The sequence below is a fragment of the Mustela nivalis genome (genome assembly GCF_964662115.1).
Source record: "Mustela nivalis genome assembly, chromosome: 9".
Classification (NCBI taxonomy): Eukaryota; Metazoa; Chordata; class Mammalia; order Carnivora; family Mustelidae; genus Mustela; species Mustela nivalis.
In genome coordinates this window covers 93,037,822-93,059,036 of record NC_139028.1, presented here as the reverse complement: position 1 = coordinate 93,059,036, position 21,215 = coordinate 93,037,822, and the positions used below count along the sequence as shown (strand labels likewise).

Genomic DNA, 21,215 nt, shown 5'->3' with positions numbered 1-21,215 from the left:
AATGCTATCAGGAGTGTAAAGTGTTGGTGTTGGTGCCCCAAAGGAGCTTATCCAAAGGAAATGACTTTGTTTAATTTTTTGGGATTCCAATGAGTCCTTTTCCTCTAGTCTGGAGCCTTCCTAGTCTTCCATGGTTTTGGGTCTTTGGCTTGGCAAGCAGACCAGGTTTGGATCCCTTATGGACCACTCACGGGTGAGCTGACATTGGCTGAGTTGCTCTGCTTCTCAAGCTTCATGTGTAAAGTGGGGTTGGGATTGCATTTCTCTGGTAAATCATCATGAGTATTAAATGAGATTGCACCCGTGAGGCACAGTAGTCTATGCCTCGTGCTCTGCTGCTGGTGCAGGCTACGGTCGCTATCCAAGGTGGTTGGAGAGCTGAGGAGCTCAATAAGAAAACAGCTGGTAGAGAATGAAGACACCCATCACGTGGGTGATTCCCATTTGCTCAGTTTGCTCCCCATCCACCCCCTGGGTCCACCCTCCAACCTACCCCACACCCACTATTAAACTGATGTCTCTTACACAAGAAAGAAGGACATTTGACCCTAAGCTGAGAGAAACAGGGAAGCTAGGCAGGAGAAATAGATTGATCCATGCAAGCAAGATTTCTAAGGATTTGAGGGATTGCTGGCTAGAAGGGGATAAGCTCAATGGTCCTTCCACTTTACCATCTAGGAGATCAAATGCCCTTGTCTCCTTAGTAGGGTTGTCAGAGAAAGGACTAGACGCCGTTAGGTGTGAATTCCAGGTGAACAACAAATGACTTTTTTAGCGTAGGGTATGTCCCAAATATTGGAAGGGACATACTTATACTAAAATAAAATATATTTGTTCTTTATCTGAAATCCACACTTTAACTGGGTATCCTGTTTGTTTGTTCTAAACTTGCTCACCTGACACCTACCTTACCCAGAATTGTTGAGACAAAGAGGTAGAGAAGAAGGAGGATTGTCTAGGCACTGAAAAGCAGAAGCTTCAGTAGGAATTTTCTAGTTTGGCCTGGTGGGAAGTAGGTTGAGTAAGTGAGAGCATGGAGGAGAGGCAATGGAAGATCAATAAACATTGTTAACAGTCAGTGTGAGATGACAGGAGGAAAGAGAGAGGACAGAGGGTGAGTTCCTCTGAGGGGAACTTGCAAATACCCTCAGATCTACCCTGGATCCACCCCTTCTTGCCCATTGCCAGATGTATGTGATCCTTTCAGGACCTTCCTAGCCATACTCTGTCCCTGAAGCCCCAAAGTGAACCCATAGTCCACTACATATTCTGGAGGAGGTTAAGACCATGAGTCATGAGGCCAAAATTTTGGGGTGAATCATTCAGAAGACTTTCATGGTCGTTTCCAGATTCTTGGTGGATTCTGGGAAATCATGTTGACCCTGGGCTGTACTGGGGAGTTTCAACACAACTCACTACACTCTCAGCCCCAGCAATCCAGTCTAAGGGGGCTTTGTTCAAGCAAAACATCCCAGTTCCAGTAAGTGACTTTAGTGAGGTGATGTTGACAGAGGAAGTGACATGGAAGCTGGACATGGGTGGGCAGTGGCAGACAGAGCTCTGGAAAGCCAAGGGAAGTTAGACTGTTGAGAAACTTCCCATGTACAAATCCCTTGGTCTTCTAAGGGTGGAGAAGGTGGCTTTTGTTTTGTTTTGGAAAGTCCCAATGATCAGGCATTGCAGTAAGTGAAGACAAAACCTTGGCTCTGGGCTCCCTCTTCTTGAGGTACTCATTTCTTTCCCCAGTAACCTCCAGACCACTTCTGAGCTCTCTCCTCTAACCCCAACCATTAAATAAATTCCTGGCAGAGTTTGCTCCTTCCAACTTCTCTCTCAGTGATAGATGTGGCCCAGTTTCTGCTGACCCTACAAGGGGAACTTTTTTCTGCCAGCTCTTTGAGATTTCGAGACCTTGAGTTTTTTCTCTTAAAATCTCCAAATGAAATTAACTGGGTAATACTAGCTATTCTCAGCCAGAATCTTCACAGATTATTTCTCACTACACCCCTAGCAAACTCTTCTCTATGTGCTTGAGAGAAGGGCTTGGGAATAGCCCAGATTTGGTTCCATATGTGATGGGAGAGCTAGACCACTCTTCCCTGATCACTAAATTTCATGAAGCCAGTCTCTGTGGCCAATAACCCACTTGTAAGGCCCTTGCCGGTCTTTGTGGCTGAGATCTGAAAAGGACAAGTATTCACTACTGGGGATTAACATTCCTGGGTACACGTGCTGGGTTCTTTTTGGTAAAGAGAGAGGCTCCAAAGAAGGATAGTTGCACAGTCTGAGTTGATATGTGCTTGGTGTGGGGAAGTGAGTGGTTTTGGGGGAGCTAGGAAAAAGGTAAAGTCAGAGGTTCAGAGAAAAAGAATTCCTCCCCAAGAGAATCAAACTGTAATGCTATAATTCTCCCAGTATAACTCAAGACTCTGGGCAGAACTGAACACAATAGGAAACTGAATGTAATAGAGAGGACTAGCAATTAGGTCTGCCAAACTGGGATAAGGCTGGTGTAGGGAAGAGGAAGGAAGGAGAGGGGTATAGGGGATGGGCCATACTACATTTCAGAGAAAATGTCAGATGGGTAAGCAAGGTCCTGTGGCCAAAGGGACAGTAGCATAGACTGACAGTTCATGCAAGTAGTCAGAATTGGAGCCGCAGGACTGGCAATTGTGGGTCAGGAGTGGGATGAGGGCACAGCCTGACTGGGAATCAGAAATTCAGATCCGCAGTAATGGGGATGTCTGTAAGCCATGTTGTGCCCCAGTCCCTGGGTAGGCCTGGGTGAGACTTCAGGCTGGGGGTGAGACTCTGAGGACAAGAATGGGAAGGAATGGTGAAGGGAGGGAATCTTGTGGGGAGAGAGAAGCCAGGCCCAGCTTGGAGGAACTTCCCAGGACAGGTACTCAGGTGGAGGGAATGAGGCAAAGACAATACAGAGATAAGAACCAAGCTTAGGTGTTGATGCTGGTTCAGGACCCAGTGCAATTTGATGGGGACAGAGTTCCCCACATCCTTACAGCCCGGCTTAGGATTGCTTTTACAGGCTGTGGTGGGGCTGGATTGAGATTGAAGTCAAGTGATGTCAAGTGAAGGGAGAAGGGGACTAAGAAGCTAGAAAGTTACAAAGTCTATATTCTGCCTTTATGATATTGCAAAAAAAAAATGCAGTAAAAAAGGAAGCATTCTACCAATTTTGACCATGAAAAGAATGATGAAGAATTAATAACAAGTTAAATCCAAATGAACTCGGTCAATTGGGGTTTCCCAACTGTTTTTGATTTCTCATTGCTTTCCATTTGACTTTTCAACATTCTTCCTCCTTCTCACATTAGGCATGTAGCAGTAGAAAAATACTTTTATGCCCAGGATTTTCCTACAGTGAAACATACCAGCCACGCATGAGTTTAGAATAACACCAAACTAACATAGACATAACCCTGGCAGGGATTTTCTTAGCTAATTGGTCTCTGCAGTTCTGATGTAGGCTCCAAAGTTTGCACGATAATCCCCAAGTTCCAACAAGCTTTCCTTCATTAATCTATGGACTATGGAATCAGCTTACCCATGATTTCATAAGTGAGGAGAAGAGAGCGTTTTGAGTTTGGAATGAAACGGAATTCATTTCCTCCAAGGAACTAACACCACTGACAGTTCAACTGTTGTGGGAAATGTTAGGGGATGCCATAATTATCCAGGAGAAAGGTATTTTCAGTGTGAAACCGAATGCCTAATTCACAGGGCAACAGGCAGGGGAGAAGGTGGCTCCCTATGTCGGGAATGGTGAAGGAGGGAGAAGAAACACATATTTCTAATCTGCCCTTCTGTGTAATGTGATTTCTCCCAACAGGTCTGATAGGGTTTTTTATCGCTTTTGGCATCGCCATGGGGAAGATGGGCGAGCAGGCCAAGCTGATGGTGGAATTCTTCAACATTTTGAATGAGATTGTAATGAAGTTAGTGATTATGATCATGTGGTAAGTGGGCTTGTTCTTCCTTCAGTGTGGTTGGGGTGGGGGCGTCCAGAGGTCTTGGGATCCTTGGAAGATCGTGGAGTCTTCCTAGCAGGAGTGAGTGGGTGGCCATGGACCAAGCAAAATGTTCTCCAGAAAGACTTTGAGAAAGGGATGAAAATCTCTTTCTGGGAGCTTCCCCTGGAAAATGGTTTGGAAAACTATGGCTCATCCTCAGGCCAGATCCTTTCTGCTACTCCTTTAGTGGCCTACAGGACTGGGTTTTATGTTTTTATGTTGCTGGGGGGAAAAAAAATCAAAAGAGTAGTATTTTTCACACATATTGAAAATTACATGAAATTCACATCCAGGGCCCATAGATAAAGTTTTATTGGCACACGGCCACACCCATTCATTCACATATTGTCTAGCACTGCTTTATGCTGAATGGCAGAGTCGAGTCATTCTGAGCAACACCGTGTAGCCTGCAAAGACTAAAGTATTTACTATCTGACCCTTCACATAAAAAGTTTGCCAATCCCTGCAGTGGGAACACAAAAACAACAACGACAATTAAAAAGAGGGCAAGCTGAAAAAACCAACTAGCAATTCTGAACCAGCAGTATCAGAAAACACCGAGGTAAGTCCAAGATACCAGGGATGATATGGCCTGACTCAGGGTGTGTGGAAGGACCACCACTCTAGTATTCTGGTGTCCAAAAGCAATGTATCGGAGAATCTTGATTCCGACAGAAGGAAAAAGAGGCAGTTTTCAGGCCATGCAAGCAAAATGATATCACAGAGGACACATTAAAATTATAAGTACTCTTGGAAATGTGGTTCTACCCTCTAGTTGTGTAGAAGAAAAGACTGTGGTCCAGAGTGACTATGTCTTAATTGTACATATCAGATAATTAGAACAATAAAACCTATCAATTCTCGATTTCCTTTTATCTGTGAAGAGCCATGATAAGTGCTTAATACTTACCTATTGTAACTCCAATAACCCTGCAAAGATGGCATCGGCTCTCATTTTCCAGAAGAAGAAACTGAGGTATATTGAAGTTGAATACTTTGCTTAAGACTGTGTATCTGGGTGGGGGAGAGGAGCTGGAGTAGCTATTGATTTCACAATCCTTGATGCATAGTTGGGGGGCGTTTTTGTTTGAATTATCCAAGCAATACCATCTCTACTCCATTTCATGTAGGTTTATGTGCAGTGGTTCTGAACTCTAGGACAGCCCAGGAGAGTAAGAGCATCCATTCCTTTATAAAGGAAGCTATACCACCTTCAGAACTTTCTACTGCCCCATATCTCTCAGATGGAAAGATTTTTTTTAAAAGATTATTTATTTATTTATTTGACAGACAGAGATCACAAGTAGGCAGAGAAGCAGGCAGAAAGAGGAGGAAGCAGGCTCCCTGCTGAGCAGAGAACCCGATGCGGGACTCGATTCCAGGACCCTGGGATCATGACCTGAACCTAAGGCAGAGGCTTTAACTCACTGAGCCACCCATGTGCCCCTCAGATGGAAAGAATTTTACATGCGTTTGTTCCAGATCTCTATGATGGTCTGGTATGCTTGTCTGGAAAAAAAGAATTATTAGATTAAGCGACATCTGTGTCCTATCTGTCACAGAAATTCTGGATTACAGATTCCCTGTCTCTGTGTGCTCCCCCGTTACCCACCTCGTCCAATCCTCCTCTGATCTTCTTTTACTTTGGTGTGGTGCCTTCCACTAAAATTCTACCTTCTCTTTCTCTTCTTCCTCTCCTTGGCCCCTACTCCCACTTTACAAGGGCAAAAATCTGTTTTTGACTTTTTTTTTTTTGCCTCCACGGAACCAAACATTGTGACGTGCTGGTAGAAATTCTTACTGAACCCTCAGGAGTGAGTAGGCTAGCTGATGGGCCTCAGATCAAGAAGATGTACCTCGTGATTTCATGAAACATATTTACTAGACTTGGCTTGTTTCAGATCATTGCTTTTTGTACTTTTAAAACACAGACAGGATGCCGGTAAAATTGTGTGTGTGTCTGTCATGCTGATTTTTCAAGTTTTCAGGCAATCCTAGATTTCTGAATATTTCTTTTCTATGAAAATCTAAAGTCACACACAATGTGATGCTCTAAAAAAAAATATGCTTAGAAACGTTAAGATCCATCTGTGGTTGTTGAGACTTTAATAGATGATAATGCCTAAAGTAGGATATGCCTCTTGGTAGTAAGCATTAGGATCTGCTCTGGTCTCCTAGAATTTTTTAGGATGAGCATCCTTGCTCTAAAAATTCGGTTCATATTTCTGTATGATGATTACAGGGATGTGGGCCGTGTCACTTCCACTGAGCCCATAAAGAGAAGGAATCTAGGAAGTGAGGTCAGTCATGGGATGAAGGGCGTGCTCTCTTCTCCACAGGGATGAAGGGTGTGGATCAAGGTTTCCTGTACACTGAAACCAAAACTACTGAAGATTTAGTATCAAATCCCAGGAGACGCAGAGCAATTGTGAGCCAGGGACAAGGCCTATGGAACGATTTCTGACAGCTATTCGTTGACCTCATCTAGACCAACAGTCAGGAGGGCGTTCTATGACACAAGATGCCGTTTCTACACATTTCTTTCATTCTTTAGCTGCCTTGTCAGTGCCGGATAACGATGAGTGTGGGAAGGTTTGGGGTGAAACACTCAATTACTCTTTAACTGACCCCCTCAAAGCTAAATGATCAGTTCTTGGGGATTCTTCTCTGTGTGGTAGTCAGAATAGTATAATAGCAAAATAAAACATTGCAGAGGTGGCTATTATTGTAATAGCGATTATTACTAAATTATAACTTAGAGTTATGAAATGTTTGCTATGTGCTCAACATTACCTCTTTTATTGTGCTGCACCTATTTATTACTGAGGAGCTAATTATTATTATTATAATTGTCATTAAATCGTAGCTAAGATTTGCCAAATTCCTGCTATATGCTGAATACCGTTCCACTTGCTTTACGTGCATTAGCTGACTTAATTGTCTCAGTAATACCTAGCAGAAATATGTAGTTTTATTAGCCCCATTTTCCAGATGTGAAAACTAAGCACAGAGCTTAACTTGCCCAGTGTTGCACAGTGCCTTATTAACTAACTAATTAATTGTATGGCACCTTATTCAGTTTCTGTCTGACTTCACACCAGAGTAAATCCAGGACACTCTGGTTACTAACTGTGTGACTCTATACGAGTTAGACAGATCCTAAACCCCACATCGGAATGGATTGATCATAGAATCAACCTCCTAGGGTTGCTGGGAGAATTAAATGAAATTGTGACCAACAGTTACAAAGTATTTCTCACGTCCTGGGACCTGCCTAAACATTGTCTATGAACCAGTATTATCATTGCAGTTATTTTGTGATTATCATTACTGTTATCATTCAATCCATATCCTCTGTTTCTCTGTGTTCATGGATTCTTCAAGAAGCCTAAAAGGAACTCTGATTTACCAAAAAAAAAAAAAAAAAAAGAGAGAGAGAGAGAGAAAAACCCTTAATTTCAGTATGATTTTCATATCCTCATTTTTTGCAAATTTCTTCAAAGCATTTTTTTCAAATCTGAAAATCTAAACAGAAAGTAAAACTTTGCATACTCTCGCCGCTATAGAAAACCAAGGCAAGAAGTGAGATCTCTTCATTCTTTCAATTTTCCCTTCCTGTTAACCTACCACCACCACCACCACCCACCCATCCATCCATCCATCCATGCATCCAACTGTCCATCCATCCATCCAGTCATCCATCCATCCATCCATCCTTGCTTTCACTCCACAAATATATTTTGAGCCCCTCTTCTATGCCAATAATAATTTTAGGTGCCAGTGATACAATGGTGAATGAGAGAGGAAAATTCTAGCCCTCGTGGAGCCTATATTCTTTTGGAAAAGGAGAAGAATTAAAGGAATAAAAGGAAACAAATTAGAATTCAGACAGTAATCTCTGCTACAAAGTCAGTAACCAGGACATTGGGACCGAGAGTGATGGGGGATGGAAATATGCCTTAGACGCGATCCAGAGGACCCAGGAGGGCTGTCTGGGGAAGTGACTTTTGATGAAGACCTGAAGAATGAAAAGAGGTTGCTCTGTGAAGAACCAACAGGAGAATTTTCCAGGGGGAGGAAACAGCAGATAAAGGGTTTTCAAGGGTCAGAATGAAGATCAGGAGTAGCTGTAATGTGGTTGGTTGGTAAGGAGGTAGAAAGCTGTGAAGTTGGGGAGGTGAGCAAGAGGTAGATCCCACAGGGCCTTGCTACCATGATGAGTTGGGGTTTACTGACTTGAAAAATGAAGTCCCTAGGAGGCTACAAGCCTGGAGGCTCTCCATACTGATTTTCAGCCTATCTTGATGAAAATTTCTAATCCACACAAAGTAACTCTGAGCACAGTCACTCCTTGGATAATCAGGACACCTGTCTAGATCTAAGTGGACTGGGAAAAATGGAGAGTTGTGTTACTTTTTGAGCCTGAATACAGACAACACCCTTAGGTAACTCTTGAATGTATATTTAGCTCTCTGTTGACAGACTCTCTGATTTCTTAGCTCTCCTGGGTTCTGTCCCAAACTGGAAGGCTAGTGTTGCTATTGGAAACCAATAGCATTGTGGGACAGAACCAGAGTGGCTTTACGGCAAGCCTGAGAAAGTCCCTCCACTAATTTCCATCTGAGTGTCTGATCCACCATTGGTCCTGGACTCAGAGTCCTGAATTATTTACCTTAATGGGTTAAGACTAAAGGTCTTGAATCAGTTGGAGCTAATGGAAGTGGTTTCCAGAGGCTAACTAAGTAATATCTGCATTTCATCGGTTGTAGAGCAGATTTTAGCCCTTGAAACACTGGTTTCCAAACACATCAGGAATTACCTGGAACTTGTTTAAAATATAAATGCCCCCTAGGTCAGCTCCAGGAAACTCTAACTCAACCAGTATGTGGTGGGCCTGGCGAATCCACGTTGATACCAGGCAGGCCAACTTGATTGTGAAGCTGGTGTCTGTGAATGCACAGAGACACTGAGGTCTGGGCATGTTAAATTCTGTATATGAGTTTGTGTTTATGGAGTGGAGGGCAGTCTTGGTGGGAGGGAACCTGAAGATGACAAGGGTAGAGATGCCAAGTGAATGGAGGAAAGAATGGTTGATGCAACGGGAAGAAAAAGACTTGACGGGCCAATCTTAGATTAATCAGTGGCTTTGACCACAGTGCCCAGAGCTGCAGATAAAAGCAACCCAACGACAGTGTGAAAGATATTTTCTCTTCCTACTCTGCAGTCATGTCCTTCTAATTTAGAAGTGGGTCCAGCTATTCCTGGGCACCATTTGGCTTCAGAAACTTACTGGGGCCCCCAGTCTCTTCATGCACTTCAGTTTATAGCTTTGATTGCTTGCTTCATCTCAGGAGCTTTGTGTGGTGACCTCGAATCCTAGGCATTTTCCCTTTCTTTTCCATGGAGTGTCATTTTCAATGAGATAATTATGTAGAAACCCAGGAGCTCAGAAACTCCAGCTCCTGAGTAGAAGATTAAACCACTCATTTTGAACACAGGTGCAGGGAAGTAATGACCCTAGAAGACACCATTGAGGACAAAAGCTCTTTCCTTCTTCGAGTTAATGCTCATTCCTGTTCTGGAGACCAAGGTGGTTCATTCCTGCTCACCATATTTATTTGCCCAGAGACTCTACCTTCTGGCCTTTGAGTAACATTCTTCATTGATCTAGCTAACTCACGTTTCTCCTAGTGAGCTGAGTGCTCCGGAGGAAACATGTTTCCTCTCTCTGAACTGTTTGGCTCTGGCTCAAATGTGTTCTCCAGGGGGACAAGATAGCTGGTCTTGCTTGGCAAAGTGCCTTGAACATCCTTTTTCTCCATTCTGCAAATTGCGTGTCCCAGAAGAGCAGGGAAGTCGAATGTCACCCAGAACAGCTCATGTTTGTGTTTTTCTGGACATCTTTAAAGGCTGGTTGGTGCTTGGGAAAGAATTGATCTCGTGGCTTATGAAGAGAAATGCTTGTTGGCTTTATGGGAAAGTGCATTGTGCTCAGTTACTTACAACTTCCTGGCACAAAGGCCTGGCCTCTGAGACAATCCCACTCATCTAAGAGATGTTGTGACCATGGGTGCATCAGGAGAGTGTAAAATGGTGAGAAATTCAAGGGTTTAAGGACATAGCTCCTTCATGCCTGTAGAAACACCCCTCCAACATTGCCAGCCTTCACCCAGGGGAAAGATGTGGAGACTACAGGCTGGATACTCATCAGGGAAGAAAGTTATTCTAAGGTTTTCACTAATTCTTGTCATTTACCAATCAGCTCTTTCAGAAGGTTCCTCTTGACAAAATATTTTGCTCATAAAAACATCTGCCATTGGATGGCAGTAGTCTGTGTGGGTTTAGAAAGCCACATTAACTCAGACTTGGCTCTTTAAGAATGGTGGGGGAGAGGACATGGTGTACATGTGTGACCGCAGAATGTAGAGGATTCTTTGGTCAGCAGTCAGACTGGTGCTCACAGGGATGCAGGCAGGACTTTGACAGGGCTCACATATGCATGCTCAAATATGCAATCCTCACAGCAATCCCGTGAGGTTGGAGTTAGCCTAAGCTTTGACTTGCACATCTATAAAATGGGACTAAATCACTACAAGGTCATGTGGCTGGGCAAGCTTCATGTCTTAATTGTATATATAATTGTATATATAATTCTCCTCTGCCCACCTCTCTCTTTTTTTTTTAAGATTTTATTTATTTATCTGACACACAGAGAGAGAGAACACAAGCAGGGGAAACAACAGACAGAAGGAGAAGGAAAAACAGGCTCCCCGCTGAGCAGGGAGCCTGATGCAGGGGTTCAATCCCCAGATACTGGAATCAGGACCTGAGCCAAAGGCAGACACTTAACCGACTGAGCCACCCCAGGAACTTCTACCCACATCTTTTTTTACTCAGGAAAGGCACAATTGCAAAAAACAAAAACAAACAGATAAACAAAAAACAACCAGCAAATCTGGTCGGGCTGTCTGTCTCCCTTTGCTGACTCCGTTACCTCAGCAGGGGGACCTTATCTTGGGACTTCATTTCCCCCAGTCTTTTTCTCAAATATGTTCATAATTCTTACTAAAGTATCAACTTCCCCCTCAAACGTTTTCTTTCTGGTCGGAAGGTGTTGCAGGCCGAACCAGTTTCTGCTTCAACCACTACCAGATTGGGCAATAAAAAAAGGCTATTGCCCAACATGGAAAAAATACACTCAAGAGGAAAAAGAGCACGGTTAGTGCCCTCACGAGTGAGGACAGCAGTAAGTTGTTTCCAAGCTCCCGATCGAACAATAATAAGATAGAAGCATGAAGGAAGTTTCCGTAGAATAAATTGGTATATGGTAAGCTGTCAGCCTATGTACAAAGAGCTCCCATTGCTCATTAAAGGAAAGTGGTTTGGCTGGGGGAGGGGAAAACAACCCTCGGAGAGTCACAGGCGCTGAGACTGTTCTCCTACTTCCTGGTTTTGTGGTCTTGGACTGGTCTTAACTTTTCTGAACCTCAATTTCCCATTTGCCAAATCAGAATAATGATACTTTGATTTCAGGGCTGTGGTAAAAATGAAATGAGGTGACGTCTGACTGTATTGCCTGAGACGCGGGGCAGGGAAGCCAGCGTCCCTGGTAAGACAAGATGGAAAGAAATACTTTCAGACTGACAAGTAATAAAACCACGTCTCTCTAAATGGACCCTCTGGCTCTGAGGGTTTTCTTGTCTTGGCAGGTCTCTCTTTTTTGCTCCCTCTCTGTCTCTGTCTCTCTTATATTTTATAAGCTTCCTATCGTCCAAGGTAAAAACAAAGCAAATTTACCAACGCCACCTTAGAGGTGGGTAAAACTCTCGTGAGCTATCTGGGGAGCTCAAAATGGATTCCTAGTTTTCAAGGATGAAGTTGGAGGGGAACAGGGAGACCAAACAAGATGCTCGAAGATTCTGTGACTCTCCAGTTTGGTGCTTACCTGGGGGATGGTAAAGCTTGTGTCTGCTCTTCCTGAAAATCACCGGACCCACTGATGAGATTTCAGATGGTACAGTTAGTCTAAAGTGAAGGAGAGCAGCTATCGAATCTTGTGGAATTCCTCCAGTGAAACTCTTGGTCCAGAAATAGGAAGGGTTTTCCTCAGAGGGTGTAGTACATGTAAGGCCCAGATAGAAGTCGTGAATTCCAGAAGGATGTCTTCACTGGTTTTTTTTGGTTTGTTTTTCTTTTCTGTTTTCCAGGTACTCTCCCCTGGGTATCGCCTGCCTAATCTGTGGGAAGATCATTGCCATCAAGGACTTGGAAGTGGTTGCTAGGCAACTGGGGATGTACATGATCACGGTGATCGTGGGCCTCATCATCCATGGGGGCATCTTTCTCCCCTTGATTTACTTTGTAGTCACCAGGAAAAACCCTTTCTCCTTTTTTGCTGGCATTTTCCAAGCTTGGATCACTGCCCTGGGTACTGCTTCCAGGTAGAGAACACAAGAAATCACCTTTCTTTCTCTCTGCTCATTCTTTTCCCCTCTCTGCCACTTCCCCTTTGCAAAACCCTTTCATCATAAAGTTCAATGGGAATGGGTTTCACGTATTATTAAAATACTTCTGAAAAAGGTAACTGTTTTGTATTTTTGGCTCCTAGGAACTCAGGAGCCTTCTGATGAACATGTTTGCTGATAAGCAACCCTCCTGGAAATATTTAATATTAAATTTCCCAGACAAATGCATGCTATTTATTTGCCTACCTAATCTGGCATATCTAGCATTGGTTTCATTTTAAATATTTTCCAAAAGGATGTATCAGGATGTTAAGCTATTTAAGAAGTTCTCCCACCTGTGATTTGAAAACTGCTATCACAGAAGATCACTCCTTTGGAGTCATTTTTCAAAAGTCGAAAAACTGAGCTTTTTCATGGCAAATGTGTTCAATGAGATTTAAAAAAAAAAAAAAAAAAAACCAAACTAGAAGTCAGTCAGGTGTGTGACTTCTGTATGACCTTCTAGTGGACCATTCTGCCCCAGTGATTTTGAGAAAATCGGGTTGGCGTTGATTCAACTTGACATTGACTGAGAGTCTGTTCCTTCTTCGTTAACTAAGTTCCCAGGCATCTGAGGCCAGTGAGGACTCCAGAGATACACAGAGGAAAAAAAATATTTTTTTTAGATATCTTCTTAGACTGAATTTAGCAAAAACAAACAAACAAGCAAACAAACAAAAACAGATACATAAGAAACACCTGGCAATTTAGAATTTCAAAGATTATAAGAGTTTTATTGTTTCAGCCTGCACTAGTTACTGGTATTTCTGCACAAAACTAAGGGTCATGAAACTAAGACTGAGGCAGGTGGGAGGGAGGTAAGCCAACTCTGCAACTCCTAGCTCAGCATCATCTCTGGAGTCACAAGTGATAGGTCCTTGGTGTCGAGCCTGTGACCATGGTCTGCAGTTGAGATGGCCACTCTGTTGTGATGCAGCGTGACAGTTGTCCCAAGGCTCCTGAGAAGGCAATCATCTTTTCCCGACAGGCCAATAGTGGTGACCAACTGAGAAACCAAATATATACTTCCATCTTGTATATCAATGAGATTTTGGTAGAAGTAGAATGTGGGATTTCAGAAGATGCTAAAAATATATATAATCTCGGGGATCTGGATTCTGCCTTCAGTTTCCCAAGATGAAGGGAAACACCCCCAAATTTCCTTTGTCCCTCTTGGTCTGATATATTTCATATGGATAAGTATCTCTATCCATAAAGATCCCCCTCTCTTTGGAGAAAAAGTAAAATCCCCCCCCCAAACAATATATTTAGTTTTATATTTGTTTTCTGGTTATGAGCGTAGTGTTTGCTCATTGTGAAAAAAGTCAGACAGTGAATAGAGTTTTGAAGAAGAATATGAACATTACCAGTTCTTCTATTGCCCAGGAATAATTAATAGTAACCCTTTTAGTTAATCTTAGTAGTTCTATATTATTCCAGTTTGTACCATGTATAGGTGTTGTAAATTGCTATCATCGGTCAATCTATCATAAAAGTTCTGTCAATATGATCTTCCCACCCACTCTTTTTAAATGACATAATAATACCCTGTGGGTGCCACAACACAACCCCTCCTCTCCTGTGTGATGTACATGTAAAGTGTGATTACTAAGCAGGGCTGTGACAAGCATCCTTATAAACACTTTTCTGTAAGCTTGTCTGATGATCCACTCAGGATAATTTATAGAAGTGGAATTTCTGAGTCCAGTGGTAAGCACACTATATGTTTGAAAATGTACCACCAGCTTGCTGCTCAAAAAAGTCTGTTAGTGTAGATCCCCACTAATGGGGTGTGTGAGACTGCCTTTTCCCATCTATTCACCAGCACTAGATATTATCACTTTATTAATTTTCCAATTTTATTGGTGAAAGATGATCTTACTGATTTTGCATTTCTTTGATTATTAGTGAGGGGAAACATTTCTTCGCCTTCTTATTGACCATCCTCGCCTCCTCTGTTTGACCTTGTGAATTTTTTGTGATGGTCATTTCCTATTGGGGAATGCGTCCATTCCTGATTGGCTTTAACTCTCTTCATGTATAAAAACATTAACTCATGTATCCCATGTTGCAAATGATGTTCCTCCCTGTCTGGTGCTTGTCTTGAAAATTTGTCATGTTTTTGCCCCTAGAAGTTTTAAATTTGCGTGTCATTGAAGTTGTCAGTATTTTCATTTAGTATTTGGAATTTCAATTTTTTTCCTCAGGAAAATTACCACCAAAAATGATAAAATATTATATTTTCTTCCAATGCCTTTGTGGTTTTGATCTTTAAATCTTTCAAAAATATTATTATCTTTCCTTTGAATGTCTAGACAGTTTTCCCAGTACTTTTAATTAGATAAAGTAAATCCTAAAGGCATATGGATGGCCCAAGTTCATATTTGTATTTGAATCAGATAGATGCTTGGGTTATCTGGCCAAGGCCACGAATGCTAGACCCATTTCTCCTCCTTACCCTGTATTTCAAGTGAATTAATCTTTGGTTAAACTGTGGCTTTTGCCGGGATGTGGAATATCATTTGTTAAAAGAAAACGCACTTAAAGAAAAATCTGTGGCATGAGTCACATACTTAGAACTAACTCTGCCATTATGACCGGAGGGAAAAAACACGAAGCCTCAGGATGGCCAGGTAACTATTCTTTCTACCTCCTTGGACCCTAATGGAAGGAGAAGTGGAAGGAGCTGACTTCCTTTTCTCAACAGGCTGGTGTCAGGGAGGACTGATGGAAGGGGGCAGCCTGGGACACTCCTCTCTGCATCCTGCTGACATCAGTCCATGCTGTTGAAACTACTCTGGGAAAAGAGAAGAAGACTGTCAAGTATCTGCTAGTTACTATTAGCAATATTTGAAAACTGTCATATGGTCATTGAGGCAGGAGCCAAAAAACCCATGTCAGAATGTCAGATGGGCAAGAAAGAGTTAAAATTCTCAAGTTCCCATTTGGATTGGTTGGGTATATATGAATTTTGAGAATATTTTCATGATTTACCGATTATTTTCTCTGATCTATTTAATTATCTGAAGACCCCTTGATGACATTTTGGGAAAGTGAATACAATAATAAAAATTGACATATTCCAGTCCTCCCAGAAATGTGCTCAGACTCCACCATTTAGAATCCCAGCCACCTACCACAGCTGCCGTTTCGGACTAGTCATGGTGTCCTGCCAACTCTTCAAAAGGGTCCAAAGAAAGGGTGGAGTGAGGGAGTCACATTAAACAGCTGGGACAGCCAACTGGGTAGAAGGTACAAGAGGTTACCAAACATTCATTTCCTCTACCTAAGACCAAGAAGGAGGCATGAGACCCCTGGCCTGAAATCACGAAGAATGTTCCCGTAAGATGACTCTGGTTTCCCTAAGATTATTATTGGGAGCCTGTGGGTCAGTGGTTTAAGAAGATGCCGACTGAGGCGACCCTAAGTTTAGAATTTCCGGTTTCTGTTTCTGAGTAGGCCCTGGAATCTGCATTTTCTATAGCTCCTCTGAAGCCATAGAAAGCTTCTCCCACTCTCGGAGAAACGGAGACCTCTGGCAGAGGTCTATGTTAAGCTTGGCGGGAACCCTAATTCTGACTAGTAGAAGGAAGGAACCGGGACAAAGGTTGTCAATGAATGATAGAAAAAAGTATGTCTGCACTCAATTCAGTTTGCTAAGGTTTGAACAGAAAAAAGGCCCCAAAAGAAAAATATAAAACAGGACAAACCCTAAAGAGAACAGGCCACAAAGCACTCGCATGGCAATTCGGGTGTTTCACGTTTCTTTCCATATTACTTAAATTTTGAAGCAAATCCACCCACCCCTCCCACACGCCTCTCTCCACATGGAAATAATATTTTGGCCGTCAGTGACCCTTATCCTTACAGGTCTCTTAATTTAAATGACACACGAACATGTCAGGAGTTCTGGCCCTTGAGGCTGGGTCATGTGGTGACGAATTCCCGTCCCAGGCCTGGCATGATAGCGGGGGAGTCACTCCGTCCACACTGAGACCTTAATTAGCTACAGAGCACATGCTTTTTGCTCTATATTGTTGCAAAGACTGTACAGTTGGCCAGTGACCACGTATTAGGGAGTTGGACTGTCTCTGAGGGTCGCTAGTGAATTTCTAGAAGCTCAGGTTCAGGCTAAATGGTGTTTAACATGTTTGTCCAGCATTCTGAAAATTAGCTCAGGGCAATTCCCAGAGGCTGGAGGCAGCCCATGTAGTCATCGAATTGAAAAGTGTTTCCAGCATGAGATTATGGGTCATTCAAAAATCCCTCTTTCCACTTCACTGTTGACAGCTCATTGTTTTCTGACATGCTGTGGTTTCTTTTTTTTTTTTGCAGCTCAATGAATGTGGGTAATCAGATGGTCTTTAATATTTATTTATTTATTTTTTAAAAAGATTTTATTTATTTATTTGTCAGAGAGAGAGAGAGAGAGCGAGAGTGAACACGGGCAGATGGAGGCAGAGGGAGAAGCAGGCTCCCCGCCGAGCAAGGATCCCAATGTGGGACTCGATCCCAGGACGCTGGGATCCTTGGTCTTTAATATTTAATATAGGAGGGACACACTGATCAAAGGAACAAGAATTCAAAGCTCTAAGTAGATCTCAAAAACCAACAAAAAGAGCTTGCTACTTATGAGCATCTTAATAAGACTGAATTTGAAATGCCAAACAGCTGGTCTCTAATTGGGCTCTGACATGAAATCATGTCACCTTGCTTGATTGGAACAAAGAACAAACACTTTGTGATGGCATTTCAGTTTGAGTTTTATCCTGCTTCTCTAAAGCAGATATAAACTCTTGTGTCTCTCTCTCTTGGTTCCTTAGTGCTGGAACTTTACCTGTTACCTTCCGTTGCCTGGAAGAAAATCTGGGAATCGATAAGCGCGTGACCAGATTTGTCCTCCCCGTCGGAGCAACCATCAACATGGACGGCACAGCCCTTTATGAAGCAGTGGCCGCCATCTTTATTGCCCAGATGAATGGTGTTATCCTGGATGGAGGCCAGATTGTGACTGTGAGGTGAGTGGAGATTGGGTGGAGGAGGCACTGAAATGACCTTTTGTCCTCCCCCCTTCCACACTAACTCCATCTGATGGGGCCGCTTGAATTTCAGGTCCCCTGGTGGAAGAATGATGAAGGAAATAACACAGAAGGGGAGTTACTGGCAGTCTCAAAGGGAAAATATTGTGACAGGAAAGAAGCAGGCTCATACTTAGGCCTTCTATTTGTATTGCACATGTGAAATTGGTTTGGAAGTTTGGTATGACATAATTTTTAACAATCCTGTGATGTTGCAAGGCAGTGATTTCTACACCCATTTAATAGATTGGGAAGCACAGGCTTCCAGCCGCAGGGTGGTTGGTGAAGGCTACCCCATTAATGAGCCAGGAGGGCTGTAACAGGGGCCAACATCAGCTGACTCTGACTCCACTTTTCCTTTCTTTAAAATCTGTTCCCTTCAGCATTTCAGAGGGCGATGGCAGAAGTAACGAAGCACTGGAAGGAAGGGGTTTTTCAATACAACAGAAATCATTTTATTACAATTAACTAGCAAATTTAGATACCTGTGTTTTACTAAATCTATTTTTACCCTATGTATTCATCCTTGAAAAAATTTAGGAAGACCGCTTTCCCAAGAGATCGTTAACAATGCATTGCTTCTCCATAAACTTACAGATCACACTTATTTGCATATGCTAATTTCTCGAATGCTTATAGCCACGCTGTGAGGCACGGACTTGTCTTAGCTCAGGATGCTATAGCAGAATACCACAGACCCGCAGGTGCTTAGACAACAGACATTGATTTCTCATGGTTCTGGAGACTGGGAGGTCCATGATGAAAGTGCTGGCAAACCTCAGCTCCTGGTGACTGTCCTCTTCCTGGCTAGTGTTGTCCTTCTTGCTGTTTGCTCTGGCCTTTCCTTGGCAGGTGGAGAAAGAGTGAGCAAGCTTTTGTAGGTCTCCTCTGATAAGAGCTAATCCCCTCATGAGAGCACCACTCCCCCTTACCACTGCCCGCCACCCCCTCCCCCAAGGCCCTGCCTCCAAACACCATCACCTTGGAGATTAGGGCTTGGGCAAATGAATTTGATAGTGGGGGACACAACTTAGTCCATAGCAGCACTATGGGGGGGCTCAGTTTCCTCACTGGGTATATTGGGGACATCCTAGGGGGTTAAGAGTATTATCCCTGGGACACAGTCACCTGTCAATAAATGTTAGCTACTAGTATTATTGCTATTAGTGATGCTCAATAGCATTCAGTACTTCTAGAATACGAAAGAAGAATGTGACGGTGGTGTAGTGAATGCCATGATGTCACTCAGGGAAATCGTGCTTCAGATCCGGGTGTCACGTCTTCTGAGTCACGTGGTCACAGAATGCACATAAGACTGCCAACGTCTCTTGCTTTAAACTCAGAGACCAACAAAAGGAAAAACCCCTCCTTTTGAAGCCAAGTGAGATGATTTCTGGTCCCTGAATTCTTGGCCCTGATGGCAGCCACACTTCCCACCAAGTTCACACCATTCGATGAAAACGTAAGAGACGGGAGGACCGACTGCTGACCAATGACTGGGATTGATTAATGCAGAGTTTTCAGTGTTGGAGGGATTGGGGATGGGGGCATCAGGGGCCCACATGGCATCGGAATCAAGCAGATGAGTGTCCCAAGCCCAGCAGACGGCAGCCAAGCAGTTCGATGTTTCTCCATCCATCCAGTTCTTGGTTTCCCCCATGGAGAGCAGAGGCAACCATATGTACCTTGCAGGGTTACTGTGAGGCTCTGCCGTGACAATGTGTGTGTCATACTCTGTACCGCGTCCAAAAACCAGCCCTGGAGAAGTGAGCCAGGGAGCGGAAGGACAGGAAAAGCGGAAAGAGATAGAGAGATGGAGGAGAGATCACTGCCCCCAGGAAGCGGTTGCAGGCTGAAGGGAGAGTAGGGGACCAGCTTCCAGGAAGATATCCTTTATAGGCTTGTGTCTCACAGCCCAGAGGGGCCCAACCATGGGGCCGCAGCACAGAGAGATGTGTAAGAATGACTCATAACAGAAGCAACTGATGTAAATAAAACGGCTGAGGCCTTGACCGTTGGAACTTGGGAAGTCCCCCTTTCCTGGTGTTCTATCTGTGCCAGGGAAATGGAAGAGAATTCCCACCTTCTAACTCTCAGGGCTTTAGGGAAGCTTTTATTTGCAAAGGGGCCTCACCCTGCCCAGACTTTCTGATAACAGGAACGGTTCACATTTACTGGGGGCTTGCAATGCGTCAGGCCTCTTCTCTGTGCTTTCTATTTATTAGCTCCTGATGACGCTTTCTTAAAGATAAGGAAATCATGGCACAAGGAGGTAAAGTAAGTTGCTCAAAGTCCTGTGGTTAATAAGTGACAGAGCTGGGATTCGAATTCAGGTTGCTCCCTTCCATAATCTTCATCAATATCCACTCTATACTCTAACCTCCCATGACCCAGAAGGATCCAAAAAAAAAAAAAAAAAAAAAAAGGGGGAGTTCTTTAAGCCTTGGTAGCAGCGCCACATTGACAGGGACAGGAGAAGAGTACAGGTGGGTTCTGTCAATCCCACCAAGGGGAGGTGTCCAGAAGGTCACAGGCTTATACCTGGGAGGATGGCAGTATGGGAAGACCAGTGCAAACCACAGAACCTCCTAGGATCTTCCTGTCCTCAGACATATGATTAGGTAAGTTCAGGTCCCTTCCCCATGGTAAGATCAAGGATTCTGTGCTTGGTCACAGCAATGGTCTGAGTTCAGTTAAACCAGTTTAGAAGTCTGACTCTTAGTTTGGAGCTGGACGACCTACTCTAGAAACTCTAGCTTTGTCTAACTACAAATAAAGCACCCTCCTTTTCTTCACTGGGCCCACAAAAGCAAGTTGGGAATCTATATTTTCTGAAGCATCTTTCCACTTAGAAATGACAACTTTCAGAAATGGCATCAGAAAAGAGGAAGAAAAAGTGACTGCCCTTTGCTAGACCACAGAGACCCCCTGATGTCTAGACAGGGCACTTGAACCCTAGATTGAACCCTCTTCCAGAGACAACTTCAAAATGGTGCTGGGTGTGCTCCTGGCTTTGCAAAGGATGAGAAGCTTCAGAAGGAAAACCTCTGTTATTGCATTATCTCTCCTTGGCGCCTTCTTTCTGAATAATGTATTTTCCAGTCCATGGTGAAATGTCCAGGCGTCTGAAGCTTAATGTCATTTGGAATCTGTTGATTTGTTCCCCTGATGTCCACTCAATCGGATCTGGATATTTGCTATTCTGAGTTCTCATGTTAACATTGGCAGTGGCCTCCTCAGACTCTTGCCACAGAGTCCAGATGTCTCTGGGGCTCCCAGAGACATAAAGGCGTAAGCAGAAATGAATGCAGTGGTATTCCCATGGGAGGATTAGGGTGATTTGTTTTCCTTCTTTATTATTTCCCGGCCTGCTTGAGAGCCACACTTACCTTCGTTGAGCCCTGTGATATGTTAGGCTAATTGGCTCTCCTGCCGAGCATACAGCTACAATCCCTGAATTTATAAACTTCCACCACAGCTGCATAGAATCCAAGAAGACCCTAATTCCTGGGTGCTGGCACTCTAGATTACTCTGTTCTTTGAGAAACAAAAGAAATTTTATGACTGCTGGGAAAATTGAAGCCAGGGTTGGCCTTGCCAAG

At 43.4% G+C, this 21,215-nt stretch overlaps 1 protein-coding gene across 2 annotated transcripts in view; it reads left to right on the top strand.

Annotated features, from left to right (window-relative positions):
• The window catches only part of SLC1A2 (solute carrier family 1 member 2), a 132,403-nt gene that overhangs the window by 84,644 nt on the left and 26,544 nt on the right, over nucleotides 1–21,215 (top strand). For both annotated transcript variants that reach the window (XM_082748956.1, XM_082748957.1), the window contains exons 6-8: nucleotides 3,851–3,977; nucleotides 12,239–12,472; nucleotides 17,359–17,553. In XM_082748956.1, the coding sequence (XP_082605082.1) occupies nucleotides 3,851–3,977; nucleotides 12,239–12,472; nucleotides 17,359–17,553 (556 nt within the window). The remainder of the gene's footprint in view (nucleotides 1–3,850; nucleotides 3,978–12,238; nucleotides 12,473–17,358; nucleotides 17,554–21,215) is intronic.